Source organism: Choristoneura fumiferana, chromosome 9 (genome assembly GCF_025370935.1).
Source record: "Choristoneura fumiferana chromosome 9, NRCan_CFum_1, whole genome shotgun sequence".
NCBI classification, from domain to species: domain Eukaryota; kingdom Metazoa; phylum Arthropoda; class Insecta; order Lepidoptera; family Tortricidae; genus Choristoneura; species Choristoneura fumiferana.
In genome coordinates this window covers 3,678,448-3,699,176 of record NC_133480.1, presented here as the reverse complement: position 1 = coordinate 3,699,176, position 20,729 = coordinate 3,678,448, and the positions used below count along the sequence as shown (strand labels likewise).

General features: G+C 38.2%; 2 protein-coding genes across 6 annotated transcripts in view; one reads left to right on the top strand and one right to left on the bottom strand.

The window, feature by feature from the left end:
- LOC141430992 (proclotting enzyme-like) overlaps nt 1-9,254 on the top strand; it is a 44,282-nt gene extending 35,028 nt beyond the window's left edge. For 2 of the 3 annotated variants that reach the window (XM_074091908.1, XM_074091906.1), the window contains 6 exons: nt 386-493; nt 1,634-1,810; nt 2,604-2,771; nt 4,035-4,191; nt 4,619-4,651; nt 7,266-9,254. In XM_074091908.1, coding sequence (XP_073948009.1) covers nt 386-493; nt 1,634-1,810; nt 2,604-2,771; nt 4,035-4,191; nt 4,619-4,651; nt 7,266-7,459 — 837 coding nt within the window. In that variant the 3' untranslated portion in view covers nt 7,460-9,254. The remainder of the gene's footprint in view (nt 1-385; nt 494-1,633; nt 1,811-2,603; nt 2,772-4,034; nt 4,192-4,618; nt 4,652-7,265) is intronic. The other variant, XM_074091907.1, reaches the window with a different exon arrangement.
- Nucleotides 9,255-10,199: 945 nt separating this feature from the next.
- The window catches only part of LOC141431000 (protein sex-lethal-like), a 38,133-nt gene continuing 27,603 nt past the window's right edge, over nt 10,200-20,729 (bottom strand). For all 3 annotated transcript variants that reach the window (XM_074091928.1, XM_074091926.1, XM_074091930.1), the window contains one exon: nt 10,200-12,819. In XM_074091928.1, the coding sequence (XP_073948029.1) occupies nt 12,554-12,819 (266 nt within the window). In that variant the 3' untranslated portion in view covers nt 10,200-12,553. The remainder of the gene's footprint in view (nt 12,820-20,729) is intronic.

The following is a 20,729-nucleotide window of genomic DNA, read 5'->3' as shown; positions in this document are numbered from 1 at the left end:
TGTAAACAAAAATCATTATTTGAATAATCGCATCCTGTTTATATACTATAGGTACTTACTTTTGATAAGGATAATAAGGATTTGTTTACCCAAAACATAAGAAACGGAAATAATCTGATTTATTTGAAAGGTTTTGTGTATCAGCGGCGTGGTGCCGTAAGAAATCGATTCACGCTAAGTTCCTAAATTTTTAAGTGAATAAAATAGTATGAGAAACATTTTGGGACTTCAGATAACAGGACTTAAAAAGTTACGTGAAAAAATGTGCACCCTTCGTGACGACATGGGAAAAAATAAAATGAAAAAATAACACTAAGTATCAATTTATTTAGACGAGAAAAAATATATCTTATGGTTTGTCAAGACTTGGTCTTACCTGTTACAGGCGCAGTGCGGGAAGGTTATTCGCAACAACCCCAACCCCCTGGTGGTGAACGGACGCCCCACGCTGGAGGGCCAGTGGCCCTGGCAAATAGCCCTCTACCATACCCAGGTAAGTCAGTTTTTTTTAAACAATAAAGGTTTTTAGTTCGCTAGACGGGATTTAAAACTGGTTTTACGCGCGAGAGGTGGCTTGCCAACTATGCCACCGGACAATCCAACCTTCCATCCGAAAACCTTGATCGCTTTGTACGCCAATAGTGTTGCGTGGTACCATCCGTCGCAATTGTCATAAGTTACGGCTCCTATGTTCCAAATTAAATAAAAAAATACCTAGTCCTTCGTGTCGCTCTTGGCAGAGCGGTCGTGGTCACATTGAGGCGTCCGCGTCGGTGGTAGAGGCGGACACAGCTCTCCGTACGATCTCCCGCCATGCCCTTCTGTTGGCAGACTGTCTGGCACAGTCTGATACGCCGTTTCCTACAGCGGCCTTCACTTGATCAGTCCAGCGCATAGGTGATCTGCCGCGCGACCAGTCCCAGTCCTAGTCCCAAACTAAGCAAAGTTTATGTATTATTTTCATTCTTATTTATTGTAAAGAAAAAGACATTATATAAATTCAAGTGACCAAAAAGCTGTATAATCCTTTGACAGTGAATTCTGGTGCTAGAATAGTGGGATAAAAAACCTAAACGGTATTTCCCGTGAACTAATTGTCAAAATCTGCAGAAATGCCCTTAGCACAAGTACCTAGAGAAAAAAAACACTGATTTGCAAAAATTGCTTTGCATTTTTCCTACATATCAACACAAACTCATTTTTTGCTTATAATTAAAGCACATCCGTGTTTGCGGTTAACCGCTGCAATCTGACCGAAACATTGAAGTAATTGGGATTGTTTAAAAACACTTACTTTTCTGTGTTTTTTTTTGTGTGAACAGAAAAGTGAATTTAAACATTCTTTCATAAAAGTCATCCGAATTTTCGACCTACTTCCAGTGGTCAGATTGACTTAAAATTTGGCATATACTTATAGGTACTTATGTAAGTCCGGTGACAATATGTACTTACATTAATCTGGTGTGAAATTCTGGTGGTACAGCCAGGATCGTCTCTGCAGGACGGAACTTCTCGACGGTTAATGGGGTCGGCTTGAAATGTAGTTTGGATGACAATGCAAGTACAGTTAACAGAAATTCCTCAAAAAAAGGTTGTATTAAAAATGACATTTTAACAGAAACTTGTTATTTAGACGGTAGACAACAAATACATCTGCGGCGGCACGCTGGTGTCACGGCGTCACGTGATCACGGCGGCGCACTGCGTCACGCGCAAGGGCTCAAGCCGCATCGTCAACCCCAACACGCTGACCGTCTTCCTAGGAAAGCACAACCTAAGGACGTCTGTCGAAGGCGTCCAGATTAAACTCGTGAGTATACCCGAATACACTCTTAAGTTTATGTTAAACCACTCTTTACCCCGGCTTCGCACGCGTAAAGAAATCTTGACCTGAAGCTTCCAGCATAAGCGTTGCGTGATCGCAGCGAATACATTGCACGCTAACAGCAAATGCGTTGCATGCTTGCACCAGAAGCGTTGCGCGCCTCCACCAAAATCATTGCGCGCTCGCAGTAAAAGCGGTGCAAGCTTGCACCGAAAGCGTTGCACGCTCACAGCAAAAACATTGCGCGCAAATTCTAGTACCTACTAGGGCTCTAACGATATTAGCAAATTACTAGCGTCCTTTTCTCAAACATGACATGAAATATTGACGTTGTGTTACAAATAATAGGCCGAGAAGTATCGCGCTGCAGGCGCTGTGGCTCAGCTGCGTGCGCGCGGTCACTCCAGCGGCCTGCAAACAGACAACGTTGCATTGGCCGCTGGCCGGCAATGCGACCGTCTTTTGTTTGAACGCGCGCTCTGCGACACGCACGCGGCCCACGCACAGCACCACCGCCCGCGCCGCCCGCCGCTAGCAGCCAGCGCGACGCGCGCGCACACAAGCAGGGCGATCAGACTAGCGTCCCGCCAGCTTCATTTCTTGTTTTTATTTTTATTTAATTTCATGTAATGTTTGAGAAAAGCACTATACAAGCCTCGGCCGGAACCTGGGGTCAATATCTGCTTGGCCGGCAACCCCCTACTTCCCGGCCTCTACAGTAATGTACTATTAGTTAAATGCTCCATTATCTAACTTTCACTAACTGTCACTATAACAGGTGAGCGACATCAGAGTGCACCCGTCGTACAACGCGTCCTCGTACAGTCGCGACGTCAGTGTGCTGAAGCTGCGAGAACAAGTGCGGTACACTGACTTCGTGCGGCCAGCTTGCCTCTGGCCCGACAATGAAATCGATCTGAGCAATGTCATTGGGAAGAAAGGCTCGGTAAGTGACCTCTTGCAGCAGGAATCATGCCGGGCACAGGCTTCTCTTCTTTAGTCCAGCCTCGATGTCAGATTTTGTAACTACATTATCATCAAAATGGGAAAAGTATTCCAGATTCGAAGCTGGTTATGAGACAGTCGTTAGTCCCATCTCGACGCCAGATTTGATAGCTGGCAAAAAAATGGAAAAGCACAATTCTCGTTTCATATCTAGCTACCCAATTTGGCTACGAGATAGGACTATAGGAAAATATGTCACATGCAAGCTTCTTATGTCTTTTTGGACAGGGCAGTTGTTATTTTTAAGGATAAGGCCCTGTGATTTTCTATCTCCTGGCACAAATTTAATCTTGACTTGACTCCCATTGTTGAAAGCTATTAATTATGTAGATTTAAACTGATACAAATGAATATAAATTGTATAGTAGGTACTCGTACAACAATACCGAGCGAGCCAGCCGGCAATTAATGCCTGCCTAATTGATTGATGCAACTAGTATTCGGTCCGGTTGTTATTGTTAACATTGATTAAAGACTGATTCGTACCTATAGCTTATAGGTTTATACCGACCAACAAATCCGACTTATATTTTGTGAGTAAGTGTGTGTGTGTGTATGTTTACTTGTTTGTTACTCCTTCAATATACATTTCAGAACTAAATTATTGTTATTATTATTTTTAAATTTATGACGGTGGAAGCATTCTACACTTCCACTGAACGTAGATTATAGTTAGTGTTTAGTTTTGTAACTAAGGGACCCCATACATCCCTGTATTATTATTATTTATTTTCTTTGTCCTTAATTAATGTTTTTTTTTTCAAAGTCCATAACTAATCCGTGTTTAATTCACACATATTTAGCAAAAGAAAGTGAAATATGTGGATTTTTTTCATGCCTCGTTTATTTATTTTGTATTTTTTTTTCTTTAAGTGTATACTATAGTTTTTAAGTACCTATTTTATTTGTAATTATATTATTATGACAAAATGACTTTCTGCCAAGTTTCTTGCGGCGCATTCTTCTTGGCAATGATGGTCTCTCCGAAAGCGCTGGTAGTTTAAAAAATGACGTGTAAAAGTGCCCATTGCGGCCTATTTACTGAATAAATGATTTGAATTTGAATTTAAAAATTTGGTCCACTCTACTACCTATTTCTGCATACATTTGAGGGCCACATACTTTGCCGCTCAGTATAGATGTAGATACTTAACCCTCATCAAACCACTAACTGGTCTAAAATGCACCTTGTTCTTTTCCTCAGGTGGTGGGTTGGGGCTTCGACGACAAGGGTCTCGCGACAGAGGAGCTGACGCTGGTAGAGATGCCGGTAGTGGACCAGGAGACCTGCATCAGGTCTTACAGCGAGTTCTTCGCGCGGTTCACGTCTGAATACACTTATTGTGCTGGCTACAAGGATGGTAAGAAGTTATGCCTTATGAAATTGAGTCGAAAGTCATCAAAATCACTCAAGGAAAGTAAGATACTAAAAGGAAACGGAACGGTTATTGGAACGAGAGTATTACGTTCCTTACCTACTGGTGTACAGTCAGCAGCAGAAGTAGATGAGCAGTTGTGGTGCTTACAATGATCTGCACACTATTATTACCTTGGCAGTAGAGTCGTATATAGATCATATTGAGCACTGTAACTACTCATCCACTTCTGCTGCTGACTGTACAAAATGAACTAAAAGACAGAACTAGTACATTTGCATAATTCTACGAGCTGTACTACGGAAAACAACTAGATTCGAGTACTGCGGGTTTAACAAACGCTCTTCCAGTTTGAGAAGCCAAACGTCAAAACACTAAGTACCAATTATGATTTTTGCAATTGTACTTACAGGAACCATCGATGAACGAACAGGCACTAGGAAAAGTATGTCTCATTTATAAAATATGTGCACATATAACTAGCTAACGAATCGCATATAATTTTTCTAAATGCATGCATGTATTACTGAGTATACCTAATCTAATCTTAATGCCATCAAACTAAACCTACCTACTCACTTATTTTTTATAGTTAGTCGGTTCGGGATTATTTCAGAAGGTTATTTAAGTTCATATTCGATTTTTGACTCAGTGTAGTACGCGTTTGATGCGGTAGGTACCTACACTATGAACAGTCGGCCTCAGATATCGGAGCGGCCAAGGAGATCAAAAATATCGATACATGAACTCTAATAGCTTAAGAGATTAGCATTAAGAGATCAGATATTTTTGTATAAAATCGTAGGAAACTATATAGACTCCCCCTATCTGCCGTTTGAACACACGAACTTTTAATAAATTATTTCATGTTCCCTTCACAAGGAAAAAATATAAATCTAACTCTTATATTAACAGAGCCTGTAAAGCCCATAATACTAATTTCTGTCAAGTAGATGTATTTAATTTATCCTTAGTTAAGTTTAAAAGTGGCATTATGTCCCTTTTAGATAAATAGCATTCATTTTACAGTTTCATCTTTAAATAGTTGATTTAATTTTGTTCAATTACCTGCTAACCGGATTAGTGTTTAGCCAACAAACCTGTTTTCAGTTCTGTCTCCCGTTCATTTACTTTTACTTAAATGAATAAGTAAGTGGTGGCAGCTTTATTGGTTTATGTAAATTTTGTGCCCAAATAAACATTAAAACATTATCATAGAGTGTACTTGTGCCGATATTTTGGACCACCTTGGCCGCTTCAAAATATATGATGTTAGTATTTTGTTACATAGGTATAATAAAAATCTCGATATACAAAGGTGAGACATTAACTGGTCCAAATTATTCTGAAGAATTCTGAAGATTATTGAAGGCACCTTGTATTAGTAGTTTAGTCAGCGGCGGCCTTAGGGGGTGGCGAACATGGTAATCGCCCAGGGCCTCGCTCTTGCACAGGCCTCGCGCAACAACCCAAGCAAATTTTTTAACTATATTTTCGCATCACATACTTTTCACGAAAGACAAAGGGCCTTGCAAAGACCTGCCGCCCGGAGCCTTTCAATGGGTAAGGCCACCGCTGAGTAGGTATAGTATCCACTTTTCCTAACTGCATAGTAAAGTGAATCATTATTTTTTAGGGAATTGACTAGGCCTATGTTCTTATTGTGCCTTTAATGGGTACGCTCATCTTAACCATTCTTAATTTGCCTATCTAATTTGACTTACAAGTAGGTATTAACCTTTTGACCGCCACGGTCGGCCACAGCTATTTTTTTTTTCTGAAATTGTTTCATAGGAGCCGTAGTTACCACGCGGGCCCAGTGCGGATTGGGAACTTCACACACACCATTGAATTGCTTCGCAGGTTTGTGCAGGTTTCCTCGCGATGTTTTCCTTCACCATAAAGCTCGTGGTAAATTTCAAATGTAATTTCGCACATGAATTCCGAAAAACTTAAAGGAGCCCTCTCATTCCGAGAGGAGGCCTGTGCCCAGCAGTGGGACGTATGTAGGCTGGGATGATGATGATGATGATGATGTTCCATATGCGCCACGAAATGCCGACATGGCCACTATGGCACTTTTTTCAGCTGTCGTGGTTTACCGATCGTGGCGGTCAAAGAGGTAATAGTTAGGTATAACTACTTAAAGTATGTATGTTCGCTATGAGTTGATAAATGTTATGATAACTGAACGAATCTGTATGACGGGCTTCGAGGCACGTAGTTGTTGTCAAGCGCGTGCAAGGCTTGCGAGTGGACGCAGCGGCCATACTGCCATTCCATTCTGGAATGCACTTCTGTGTTGTTTGCGTTCGCGTGCTGTTTTCTGCTTTATACAGTTAGTAAACATGGTTTTTACCAAATTTACCACAAGCTTTGCGGTGAAGGAAAACATCGCGAGGAAACCTGCACAAACCTGCGAAGCAATTCAATGGTGCGTGTGAAGTTCCCAATCCGCACTGGGCCCGCGTGGGAACTATGGCCCAAGCCCTCTTGTTCTGAGAGGAGGCCTGTGCCCAGCAGTGGGACGTATATAGGCTGGGATGATGATGAAACATGGTTTTTACGTTTGTTTATAATCAATATTGATCATTGTTGGAAATAATAGGCGGGCCGCATTTAAATGTGATAGAACCTTTGACTTTATCAACTCTCGCCGAACAGACTAAACATAAAGCAATGAACTAGTTATAAAGAATTACGTCGCTCACCCGCGACCTTAGGTACGATAGCTAATGTTGTCCACCTCCACACTGGAAGAACACAACACACACAAATTACACAAACCCAACTATCACCACCATCACATTACACTGATGCGTTTCGAACTCAACCAGAGCTCTCTCTCTCTCTCTCTGGGTTTGTGTGATTTGTGTGTGTTCTTACAGTGTGGAGGTGGAGGAACTGCAGGAACACGCATATTTTGCATAAGCTTAGCTATCGTAAGGTCGCGGGTGAGAAAGGAAATTCTTTTAGTTCATTTAAATATTATTTATTAGCTTCAAATATCTTTATTTGTATGCATTTAAGTATTTAACTTCTCTCATTTTGTCCCGCAGGCAGTTCAGTGTGCAATGGTGACAGCGGGGGAGGCATGGTGTTCCTGATGCGTAACTCCTGGTTCCTCCGCGGCCTGGTGTCGCTTTCAGTCGCGCGACAGAACGAATACCGCTGCGACCCCACGCACTACGTCGTGTTCACTGACTTAGCCAAGTTCCTGCCGTGGATACGGCAGAACATAGCTGATGAATAGGCTTAAGGATGATGCTATTAACGTCTTCACCGCCCCAGTTATCTAGTGACAGCCAATGGAATGAATCACACGCCACGGCCATCTATACATGACCAACATTCAACTCGAAATTAATCCTTCTGCAATGGAATTAAAAATCAAGTTGATTTGTCGCTGGTTTTTCTGTGGCGTACAGACCACGTCACTTCGCTTGTTTTGTGGCGGCGAAGAGGTTAATATCTGCCTCAACGTGCAAAAATATCTGACACGTCCTTACCGCCCTAGAAACAGTCGTATCAGATATTTATGCACGCTTTATTGTGTCAGATATTGATGCTGATGACTGTACAACCTGTTTTATTTGAGTTACTTCAGCCTAATTCTATATAAGAATAGTACTTAATAATATTTCATGGACAATTAAATAATATAATGTCTTAAACTTTCGTGATTTTCACTAATAGTCAAAATACCACGCACCTGTAATATTTACCTCGACGTTTCAGCAACATTACAGTGGCCGTGGTCACGAGTAGACTGAAGTGTGGGGTGTCAGGTCTGCCTAGCAGCGCGAGTCCTTCGAACTACCCGCACTTGATCACAAATAGTACCGGCACTCGTATCACGAATTACCCACACTTGGTCATTTTTATTTGTCACCCCATCATTGTCATTGTGCGGGTAGTTCGAAGGACTCGCGCTGCTAGGCAGACTTGACACCCCACACTTCAGTCTACTCGTGACCACGGCCACTGTAATGTTGCCGAAACGTCGAGGTAAAAATTACTCGTGTGTGTTAGCGTGATATTATAAGTCCTGTGCGTGGTATTTTGACTAACTAAATAATAGTTAGTACTTATTAATAATTATTTTACTGGTCTCTCTAAAAACAGTGCCTCGTTCCGCTCAGCTGTGTCCACCAGAGATGTGCTGTGCGAGGATGTGTAAATGAAGAGTTTCTATTGGTTAAGTACTTAATGAAAAACACATTCCTCGCACATTATTGGTGGAAACGCAGCTTAATGGTTTTTTTCCGATGATCACAATATGGAAGTCTCATGTGAGTAAAAGAGATGCATAACGGTCTCATGTGGCATACCAAAGGTTAAGCTGGGCTGGTTACCTCAGGTTATAACGTACTGACCCACGCACGACACTGGCGAAAACGAGGGACAGTGAAAGTGTTAAATTCAATCATATTTTTTTAATTTCATTTGTAATTAACCTTTTCGCCGCCACGTCAAATACAAAGACATCACCCATACGCCAGGCTTCTATATTGAATGTCTAAAATTGAAACTTCGCAATTGAATGAAGTTTGTTTTTGCATTGAAGTAATGGACGTTTATGTAGGTCGTTGGCGTGGAACCTGCGGTGCGTATATATATGAGTCGCTGGCGTCCAAAAGGTTAACAGAGCGTTACAATCCTTCAAAATTAATAAAATAAAAACGAATGTCAAGGCAGCATTGCATGAAAAAATGAAATCTGGATTTAGTCATTAGACGTCGTTTAAATTCTGATTGTTTTTTTAGCTCAACACTAAATCGAGATTTATTTTTTCCAGCAAATGATTCGGAACATTAGCTCTCTATTCTCTGACGGCTCTCCACAAAAGGAGATTGATACTTACCAGCTGGGTACCTTGTCGCTATAAAACAATACATTGACAGTTTGAAATGTCAAATTATCAAGTGACAGCACTTTGGTTTGAGCTGTTTTTGTGGCTCACAAATAAGTAAACATGATCCTATGAATGAAAACGACGAATGTCACGTATACGAATGAAATATATTGAGATTAAATTGTTTTATATATTTTGAGTTTACATTTATTTATTCCCGAAGCCTGGCGCCAAAGCTGGCTCTTCAGATAACTAGTAAAATCATCCGAGAAGCCAGCGCCGCTTCTGGGATAGAACAAGAGAAGCGGTCGCTCCAGCCGCCTGTGGGCCATGTGGCAAGGAGTGCCATTTTCCAGTGCAAAATAAACTTACGATGGCGCCTTTTGAGAGGCGCGGACACGGTGTAGACAATTATCACTCTACAAATGGTATGAATATTTTTTTCCATTGTATTTTGTCGGATAAGTTCATATTTGGGCATTTTAAAAAAAAAGTGTAAATACAATACACCCATTTTCCCAGAAATTAAACCAATCTGGATCGATTGTTTGCCCCCCAAAATCCGGTTTCCGAAATCCAGGAAATAAGTAAAAAATTATACAAGAATCGCTCGTTGAAAGATATAATAGTAGGATTAAATTTTTACTACAGATGGGTATACCTAGTGCCATCCACGAAGACGCGTGATTTTGTCAAAATTAGACATTAATGACATTGTAATAAGAACCGTGGCACGCGTCATCGTGAACGACTTTGACTACCTATAAATCCGGATCAGAAGATTCAAAGATCCTCAAGCGGCGGATCCGAATCCCTTATCGGCCCCTCTCCAATCTTATCAACTCCGAGGAGTTACTAACTCTAGATCGGCACGAAGGACGCTGTTTTGTAATACTGAGTCAACCCACTGTCATTATGCAACACAATGTCAATTGTTAAAATTATTTTCTAAGGGTTGACATTGTATTGCAGAATTAATCAGGGTTAACACACTATTGCATAACAGCGTCCATTAGCACTCACTTCGCTTCCGCTCAATCTCATCGCGTCGAATCTTACACGTCCGGTTCGGTGCTGAGCCAGTTTTATATTCCTGTTTGGTTTGGAACTTTGGAATTGTACTAAATCAAACAACGAATACTTTTCAAACTGTAATAACAAGCACCGCTGGTGATGATAAAACAAACTAATTACAATGAGAAAAGGAAATGTTACAAAAAATTAAGACGAAAAACTTAAACTAGGCAACTATAAAATAAACCGAAACAATCGGAACATACCGAAAAATCAAAATCATTTACGGCAACGTAAAAACTAAAATAACTTTAATTTCATGAAGATACAAATCGGATATTCTTAGATTTTAGTTAAAAACACTAGTGAATATAACAAACAAATTAAAACTTGAAAAACGAAAAAATGCAAGCTCCCTATAATACGTGATATTTACAAAAATACAATGCACTAAAACACGACCACAGCTCATGTCGAAAAATATTAATTTTACAAGTCACATAAACTAAGGCATGTCTTGAGTTTTAAATATATCTGAACGTAGTAATTTGTTAAAAACATAGTCATCAAAGTAAACTTCAAATTATTTATAAAAAATCATTTGTAGTTCAACTGCACAACGACCTACTAATATACTCAAAAGAAAATAGGAGCCACTTGACTTTCATTGGTAAAATGGAAATACAAATAAATATAACTTTGCAAGTTTGGATTAAAGGAGGGTTTAAATGTAACGGGTTCGTTTGTTTAATATAAAGTTTTCTCCACGTTTTCTGTATTTCTTACTGTATTGTAATGTTCATTGTATAGTAAATACGAAATTTTGGCATTAAAAAAAAAGTGTACCCTTTCTTCCTTTTTTCGAAATGTTGGAAAAAATATGGTGTTTCCTACTCAGAATCAAGAGCACAATCGATTCCGATAGTATAAAAAATTAACCCAAAAAAATTGCAGTTTTGCGACGTTTTTTTTTCATACACTCAGTACGGGGGGCGTGACAAAACTGACTCGTAAAATTTTGTATAAAAGAACGGGGTCATTTTTTTAAACGATCGGAATCGATTGTGCTCTTGATACTGAGTAGGAAAAACCATATTTATTCCAAAATATAAAAAAAAAGTGTACCCTACACTTTTTTTAAATGCCCATTTAAGTAATAATAAAATACAAATACTGCTTGATGCATTAATGCATTAAGATAAAAAGACAAATTTATTTTTTTATTTCCATTTTAGTAACGAAACTTCCGTAGCCCTCTTTTTGAATACGTGTTACATAGAAGATATCATCCAGTATAATAACTATTGGTGGCTTGTTTTAGAGCACAGGACAACATATTTCCATGGCTAATAAAAAAAAAAAAAAAAACCTAACGCGTTGCGATAATGCCCGACATCAACAAGAAACGATACTTAATTCGTGATGTTTGTCTTCAATCAATTTATCGAGAAATTTATATAAACATTCGTAAGTCATTTTCAATCTCAACTTACTCGTACTAATGATAGAGCTAGTGATGTACCCGATCGTTATGCATATCCGCGAATACAAATACGCATTATGGCTTTACCACAAACAAATTTGACACGTCTTAGATATGGCTAAAATATGAGGTCAGCGGAAATAGTCCTTGACGGGAGCAAATTCGGTAACGACTGAAGATCTTCGCACACTTAGATAAGTAGTAGATAATAGGGCAATGAGTGGGTGGTCAACTGGGTCAACTCGTCTTCTAATCCTACTAATCCTATCCTGCTAATATTATAAATGCGAAAGTTTGTGTGTGAGTAAGTGAGTATGTTTGTTACTCCTTCACGCTGAAACGGCTGGACGGATTTGGATCAAATTTGGTATGTAGACAGCTGGACATCTGGAATAAAACATAGGCTACTTTTTATTCCGATATTCCCACGGGACAGGGATAAAATCTCGAAACAACAATATCTTTCTTGGGGTAGAGCGGTTGTTGGGTTGTTATAGTGTGCGAAGACCTTTAATTGGGAGTTCTCAAAAGTCCCGGTCTAATTTAGGAGCCACTTGGCACCCCTGGCTTTCACTTCCATCTCATTTTTATTTAAAGTAACAAGTGGTATCATCATGTGGCATCTTTAAAGACTGCTTCAAGTGTTTGCATTAACACAGTATCTTTTACTCTGTGACGGGTCCGACATTACATTTTAAAGTACTTACTTGCATATAAGGGATACCTCCAAATACGAATACCAGGCACATCACTATAAACGGTACAACACTACAAAACTGTCAACATGTCGACACAAAATGTAACCTCTAGGTACGCAAGGAACGCGACGACACACTTTGGCAACTTTCAGGCTTCAAACTAGTTGGCTTTTGATCCCCCGTTCCAAGCTACCTTCAAAATTTAAAAATATGTACATCAGTGAGATCAAAAGCAACCGCTTCCGGAAAATATACAAATTTTCGAACATATTGAAAACCAGGATAGCCACCGCGGGTTTACCAATAGGGAGTGGGGCCGCTTCTACATCTTTGGCCCCGGAACCGCTCTTCGCCGAAATTGGGGGCCCAGGGTAGGTTCCTGCCCCTACTAGCCCTGGGGCCTTTCCCGGGGAGATAATTGGGGTAGCCGGGTCTGTTGGCACAAGCGCCGGGCCGGCAGCCGTTCCGGGGGGTGTTAGGGTTGCTCCCCCCCATTGGAGGGGGTGCGAAGTCGTCCCAGGGCTCAGGCATCATACAGGTGCCACAGCTCCAGGCGTAATCTCCTGTGTGAAGAAAAAGTTTGTTAGTATTTCTGTGTAATCAACAAAAGCAGAATTTTGTAGGTGGGTACTTGCTTCAACTCTATGTTTAGTCGATAGATAAAAATAAAGTCAGTCAGGAAATTGGTGACTATTGAAAAGTATGAAAAGTATTATTAAATGAGTCTGACCTGTTGATCCATGGTTGCTTAATAAAGAAGACTTAAAATTTTAACTTATCCGATCAATTTACTCAATCTAACAAAGGAACTGTGCCTCAGGTGGGTCCCTTGGTTATATTCTAAACCAGAGGTTCCCAAAGTGGTCCACGTGACACCCCCAGGGGTCCACGAAAAACCAGACAGGAGTCCACGTTGGCGTGAAAAAATTGGGGTTTTACGAGTTTTGAGAAAATATAGAAATATAGCAGCAGTCTACCGAAAACAGTAAAAATTGGAAACCTCTGTTCTGAACACTTAAATCTAAATCACTCCTCTATGAATGTGTTGGCGTTGATTTAATAGCAATTAAATAAAATAAAGATAGTGACAATCAAATGCAGTGTCATGAATAATATTTATTATATTATATCATAACTATCATTTTGGCCTGAATTTGGAAGAATAATTTTCGTCTTTCGTATGACCTATCGTGTTTACATAATAACCGCTAGGCATTTAATAACGTATACATCACAAATGAGACCGAAATAATTTACAAATTATTGGGTATATTTGAGTTGTTTCTAACATTCAGAGTTTAATTTGTCTAACTTATTAGTAAACAGCGTTAAATATTCCAATACAAACAAGTTGATAATATGACGTGTTCAATATCCTCCTTGAACATTTGTTACATCGATCATATTTAATGCTGTTAAACTAAGACAGTATAAATTAGTAGGTAATATATAAATCCTAAGCACAACTGTGGTTATTTAAAAATATAATAAAATTCGTCACAAAAATAATTTTAAAACACCAATAAAACGTTACATTTACATTAGTATAAATAAGGCTACAACTTTTAAATATTATTTTTAATGATTATTCAAATCATTAGGTATTTAATAAGCGATATAATACAATTAAATATAATTTTAATTAATGGAGTAGTAATACTATATCATTTTGGTTAAACTAATGATGCTTACAAAACTATCATGTAGGAGATAATACATATTAACAAAATTATAAAAGGTAAGGTTTATCTTCTAGCTGTTCTACTCCATTAGTTTAGAAAAGAAAATGTTTTGTTAATAAAAATATATCAATATAATAGAGTTATAGAAATTAATAAATTGTTCAATCCTATTAAATATTACAAGCGCTTTTTGTTACACGAAACAGATGTTAAATTGTATTTATTTTTAAGAGAGTTCTAGATTTAACTTACAATGTGTCAAAAACAATTGAGAACGCGTTACATATAGGTATAGCGACGAATTTGTATCAAGTTAAATTATTTAGGAGAATAATTGTTTTCCATGCATATTCCTTATTCAATTCTTTTCCTTCAGATTCCGGCGCACGGGCATAATATCTGCCCAGATAGAGGTTCTCCAATTTGACCTTCTCTCACGCTTTTGGAATATAATATAATAATATCTGTTTCGTGTATTTGACTAAAAATAAAGGCAACATTTTATGTCATAAGGCGAATAATTGTCAAACAATCCAAGCTAATACCAATAAATAATAATTTCTATATTGTGTTTCGAAGCAGTATTTTGAGCCATAATTCCAACAAACAAGTTTGTTAAGACTGCGAACACATTATTTTGTTGATAAAATACAGAAACTTAATTCTCCGTCAAATAAAATTAATCAATGGGTGATAAAACAGCCCCTTAATGTTTCGTCACTACGAAATCCCGTTGAAGAAGACATTATTAAGAAATTGTACTAATTGAAATGTTATCACGGACTTTCACATATGTTTTCTAAATCGCAAAGACAAATAAGTTTTTGTTTTTTTTTTTGTTTTTGTTCCATCTCATAAACGTTTATTACTAATACTTATCTCAAGTCGATTATATCAGTGACAATATAACCATTAATAAAACAAAGAAATAATACTATTGTACAGCGAATATGTTTTTTACAGCAAGTAACTTATTTGATGAAATATAGCTCAAAATATAGCATCCGGCACCACCTAAATCAACGCGCTACCGCACCGTCCACCTAAAACATAACATTCTACATAATTATTAGTCTATGCGAGCATCATTTATAAACATATTGCTAAAATTGAAACGCCCAGACAATTATGATCAATAAGGCGTAACAGAGATCACTTTTTAATGCTCATAATTTTGTAATCCCCTTACTAATGAGGCCATTTAGCGACGTGTAAATCACTGCAGCATCTCCTGACTATACGCGTCAAGTGTCACACCAACTGGACCACGAGACTCCCGAACAACCCACCCGAAAATTTTGATCGCTTATACACCAATATTGGCGAGTGGTGCCATCTATCGCAACTATCATAAGTCACTACTCCTACGTTCCAAATTGCATTGGAATGGCGCAACAAATGATGTTTCACTTCTATTTTTAGGGTTCCGTAGCCAAATGGCAAACAACGGAACCCTTATGGATTCGTCATGTCTGTTTGTCTGTCCGTCCGTCCGCGGCTTTGCTCAGGGACTATCAATGCTAGAAAGCTGTAATTTTGCACGGATATGTATGTAAACTATGCCGACAAATTGTTACAATAAAAAACAAAAATAAAATTTTTAGGGTACCTCCCATAAACGTAAAGTGGGGGTGATTTTTTTTTCTCATCCAACCCTATAGTGTGGGGTATAGTTGGATAGGTTTTTTAAAACCATTAGGGGTTTGCTGAGACGATTTTTCGATTCATTGATCTTTTTGCAAAATATTCAACTTTAAAGTGCAAATTTTCATTAAAATCTAATAATAGAGGCCTTTCGTTGTTTTTGTTATATCTGGTATTCACTGCGACAGCGTGTCTCTCCCTCTCGCCCTAGTATTATTAGACAAGGATGGACTAAGCACCGCTGAACACTGGAAGACATTAGTAAGAGGGCCACGACTAATAATGACAAAGATACTAATTATTATACAACGAACATTTCTCATGTAACTTTTGAACATAACAATTTAATACATTTGGGGAATAGATGACAGTGAACTAAAATTTCATTTAAGCTTATGCACTGTACAGTGTAATGACAACTCTGAGTTTGTTGTTAATAACTCCAGGCACATACATATGCATAAGCTTAGCTATCGTAAGGTCGCGGGTGAGCAAGGAAATTCTTTTAGTTCATTGATATGGACCTCCGCAAAGTAACGCCTGATTCAATAAATAGATGACAGGTCAAAATTTACTTACAAAAATGTTCATCTGTACAGTCAACCACTTTGATTTCCAGGCCACTATGGAACCTTACTACTCGAGTTGAGAAAGGGTGAGCTGTTTTGAGAGTTTGCATAACATGGACATGTAGAAAGGGATAGTGAATGCAATCGGCGAGCGCCCGGCCTTGAACAATACGGCCACTGATTCCATATTGACCTAAAAATCTTAAACAATACGGCCACTGGTTCCATATTGGCCTAGAAATCTTAAACAATACGGCCACTGGTTCCATATTGGCCTAGAAATCTTAAACAATACGGCCACTGGTTCCATATTGGCCTAGAAATCTTAAACAATACGGCCACTGGTTCCATATTGGCCTAGAAATCTTAAACAATACGGCCACTGGTTCCATATTGGCCTAGAAATCTTAAACAATACGGCCACTGGTTCCATATTGGCCTAGAAATCAAATTGGTTGACTAAATATACATCACAGACATTCAATAAACTGACTGACCCTGACATTTGAAAACACAATAAAAGATAACTTAGTCAGCTAGATGTAGTCATTATGAAGTGGTGCGCTTAATATTTAATTTTTATTTATATCCTCCTAAACGCCCGAGTAAAATTTTTGATATATGAACATCAAACTTTATGTCATTTATGTATCATTTATGTAGTACTCTGGGCGTTAGGAGAATATAGTTGTATCCTTGTTTTTATTTAGTCTCCTGCTATAAATGTCTGTCTGTATACCGTATTACCAAGATTAAAACTCTTAAAACAGTATCCGGTGAACCAACAGTACCTACATTAGTTAGAAATAACGCTTCGTTTAGGCACAATTCACATTTGGAAACTATTTCTAGCATTCTATATCTACTAATCGCGTTACAGGGAAGTACGATATCTTCGTTTTACAGTAACGTTTATTTTACAACGCTCTTTACTTATTCGATGGCGTCACCACCGTTTTTATACGTAAAATACTTTATACAATCATCGCTACTTCAATATACAGTTTTATTATGTTTTAATTTTAATACTAACCTAAAGAGTCGAGAAAGTTGTGATGGATATCGAATCTCCTAGAATTCCAATATATCCAAGCTTACAATCCAAATGTGCATCGCAGTTTTTTATTTCGACTAAAATAGACAATAGTATAAGAATACCCTCATCTATTTGGAAAAATTTATGTTTTCCACTTCGAATGCCTCTCGTTTCATTTAAAAATATTCCTTTAAGACCAATTTTATCTACACATCCGACACCTTAACAAACTTATGTCAATACTAGTTACAATTTCTCACGTTTTCTCCGATATCCATCACAGTGAAGATACGTTTAGGAAAGACAGTCATTACTATCAGTTTAGATTTTGTCTGGATTCTTAGAAACAAAACGATTAAACTTCTCTAAACTTGCGAAACAAAATTATAACGAAACTAACACAACAAATCTTGAGATTCGCACTCAAATTTAGGAATACAATACAATGCAAATATATTCTTTATTGATCACCAAAAGCAGTACAGAGACATTACAAAAAAAAACAGGTAGACAATAGGCGGTCTTATCGCTAAAAAGCGATCTCTTCCGGACAACCAATTTCTGAGAAATTAATAAATATGAACAGACTAATGTAGGTGGCAGAGATAACAGACAGGAGAAACGTTGAATTAATAGACAACAAATATTTAAAACGATACAAAATTATAATATAAATTATATAAATAAAGACATAGTTACATTAAATATAATACTTATAAACTACATATATACTTAATACAAAATATCAAAAGGTCGCATGTGAGAAAAGGAATTTAAAAAGGAAGTTAAAGAATACTATCGCTAGTGGTAAATATAATGGTTCTGTTGAACCATGACCATGATAGACAACTATTCGTACGTACTCGTGCAGAAATAAACAAGATTTAAAACAGTCCGTGGATTTAGTGCGTGATGGTTTTCTAACGGGAAAAGTCTGATCTCGATCAGACTACAACAGCACAAGCGTCAATCAATTATTGTATTAAATGAGTGATATTTTCATATCCATTAACGTACATTATAACTTTACTATATAGTGTCAAATAAATAAGTAAATATAAAAAAAAGCCCTCTTGTTCTGAGAGGAGGCCTGTGCCCAGCAGTGGGACGTATATAGGCTGGGATGATGATGATGATGAAAAAAATAAATATCATGGGGCACTTGACACCAATTACAGCTAGCCCTAAACTAAGCAAAGTACTATGGATACTAGGCAACGGATAAACATACTAATATAGATAAATACATATTAAACATCCAGGACCCGAGAGCAAACATTCGTATTATTCATACAAATATATGCCCCGGTCGGGAATGGCGGAAATCGAACACAGGACCTCAAGCTTCATAGTCAGGTTCTCTAACCACTTGGCCATCTGGTCGTCATAATCTCAAAATGAAAAATCTACGTCTGTTCAATGAGTACTGCGGAAAATTTAGTCAGCACGATAAATACAAACTTTTCCGATAACATACGATGGAAAAGCACTGTACACTAAATATATCCGTAACAATGTGTTGCCAGGACAAGCGTACCAGAAATGAGTGCACTATGAAGCCAGTCAAAATCTAAACAGAATTATAGTCGAAACAAGAACAACACTCATAGACTCCGAAATAACTACGAAACATCCGAATCACCGCTTTGTATTGTCACTGTAAAGACCCCACTGTGTACGCGTTGTCAAAAATTAAACCTAAATACTTAACATGTAACGTATATATTGGAACCTTAGACGAAGTAACCAAAGGAGTAGAAATGGCAAACAATTTGTATGAAAAAAAAGGCCCAATGGCGCTTACAGCTCTCGGATTACGCCGCGTTTCCACCAGAGATGTGCTAGGATGTGTTGGGAGGAATGTCTTTTTCATGAACTAATAGAAACGCTTCATTTACCTAGCCTCGCACAGCACCGCTCTGGTGGAAACAGCTGAGCGGAGCGAGGTCCTCGCTGGTATCGCTGGCCTTAGTCAAGACACTAGACTTCAATGTCTTCATATGATATATTGTAATCGGGCTAAATCTCGAAGACAAGCTTTTTCCTAGAGATAAGACCAAGCTAAATCGATTGCTCGTCCCCATAAACCGCTAAATACCAAATTTCATCGCAATTGCGCCGTTTTTAAAATAAATAAATATACAAGAATTGCTCGTTCAAAGATATAAGATATTTCAAATAGTTAAAACACGGAAGAATTACTATGTGTTGCAGAATTGTATAACCCATATTACCACTATTTGTTAATTCCTCTATGATGACAAACGAATATTAACAACTAGCTTTTGCCCGCGGCTTCGCCCGCGTTGAATTCGGTTATCGCGCGCAGTTCCCTCGGGAAGTGTGCATTTTCCGGGACAAATTGTAGTCTATGTCACTCTCTGACCCATAAACTATGTCTATGCCAAAAATCACGTCGATCCGTCGCTCCGTTACGGCGTGAAAGACGGACAAACACACAAACATACAAACACACTTTCGCATTTATAATATTAGTATGGATAGTATGGAAGTATGGATTATTTTTAATTCGTTTCATAAATGAATAATTACAATTTCGCAGGTATAACTAAATTACTTATGTACTTCAATATAAACTTTTCTAACCTATTCATCAGAAACAAGTTGACTAATAATTCCAAGTATTACGTAAGCGCCGAAGGTTGGGAATTGTACAGTCAGCAGCAAAAGTGGATGAGCAGTTACGGTGTTTATAATTATCTACACATGACTCTATTGCCAAGGTAATAAGAGCAGTAGTGTAGATACTGTAGCTAGGCGGGGGCGGGGGGGGCACCCCGACCGTGAACATCGGTAGTGCCAGCCACCTATAAAAATTCATAAAACTGTGGCAAATTGCATAACCGCCACTAATAAAATAATATAATATAGCGATAATAAGTGTCTACTTAATAGGTGCCTACTTGCATAGTATTCCACAACTGCTTATCTACTCCTGTTGATGACTGTACTTTGCTTATTTTTGACGAAGTGATGGCCTGATAATTACGTAAGCTATATTAACACATCTGACTCTTAAAATGAAACTTGAAGAGAATTTGAACATTCGTACGATTTTGTAAATCGTCAATACTTTTAAAAAAGCTTGTAACTTAAGTGTTTATTTGAAGGGTCGATTTCGTTGACGTATTGATTTGAGATGAGAGATTTTTTTTCAAAGTAGTGACGAAATTCATTATATCGTGCTTGTGATTGGTCTCAAATCAATCCGACCACTGAGAAGTGGGTGATTTCGGTTTGCAAAACTTGACATCAACAAACATACAAAGAGCCAAACGAAAATCGCAATTAGGGTTTTCCGACAGGCGAAGTATCGCTAGATGGCGTTAATATCGTGAGGACCGTTTGACATTTGCGTCATGTTTGCGATTAGTTAATAGTAAACAAGGAATTACGAACGAGAGTCTATTAGAAGCCCGAAGTCGGAGACTGAGGGCTTTAATGAGTCGATGTTCGTAATTCTAGTACCGCCCGTGCGACATACAATGTTTTTCATCACATTTGCGAGTAAAATTTTATAT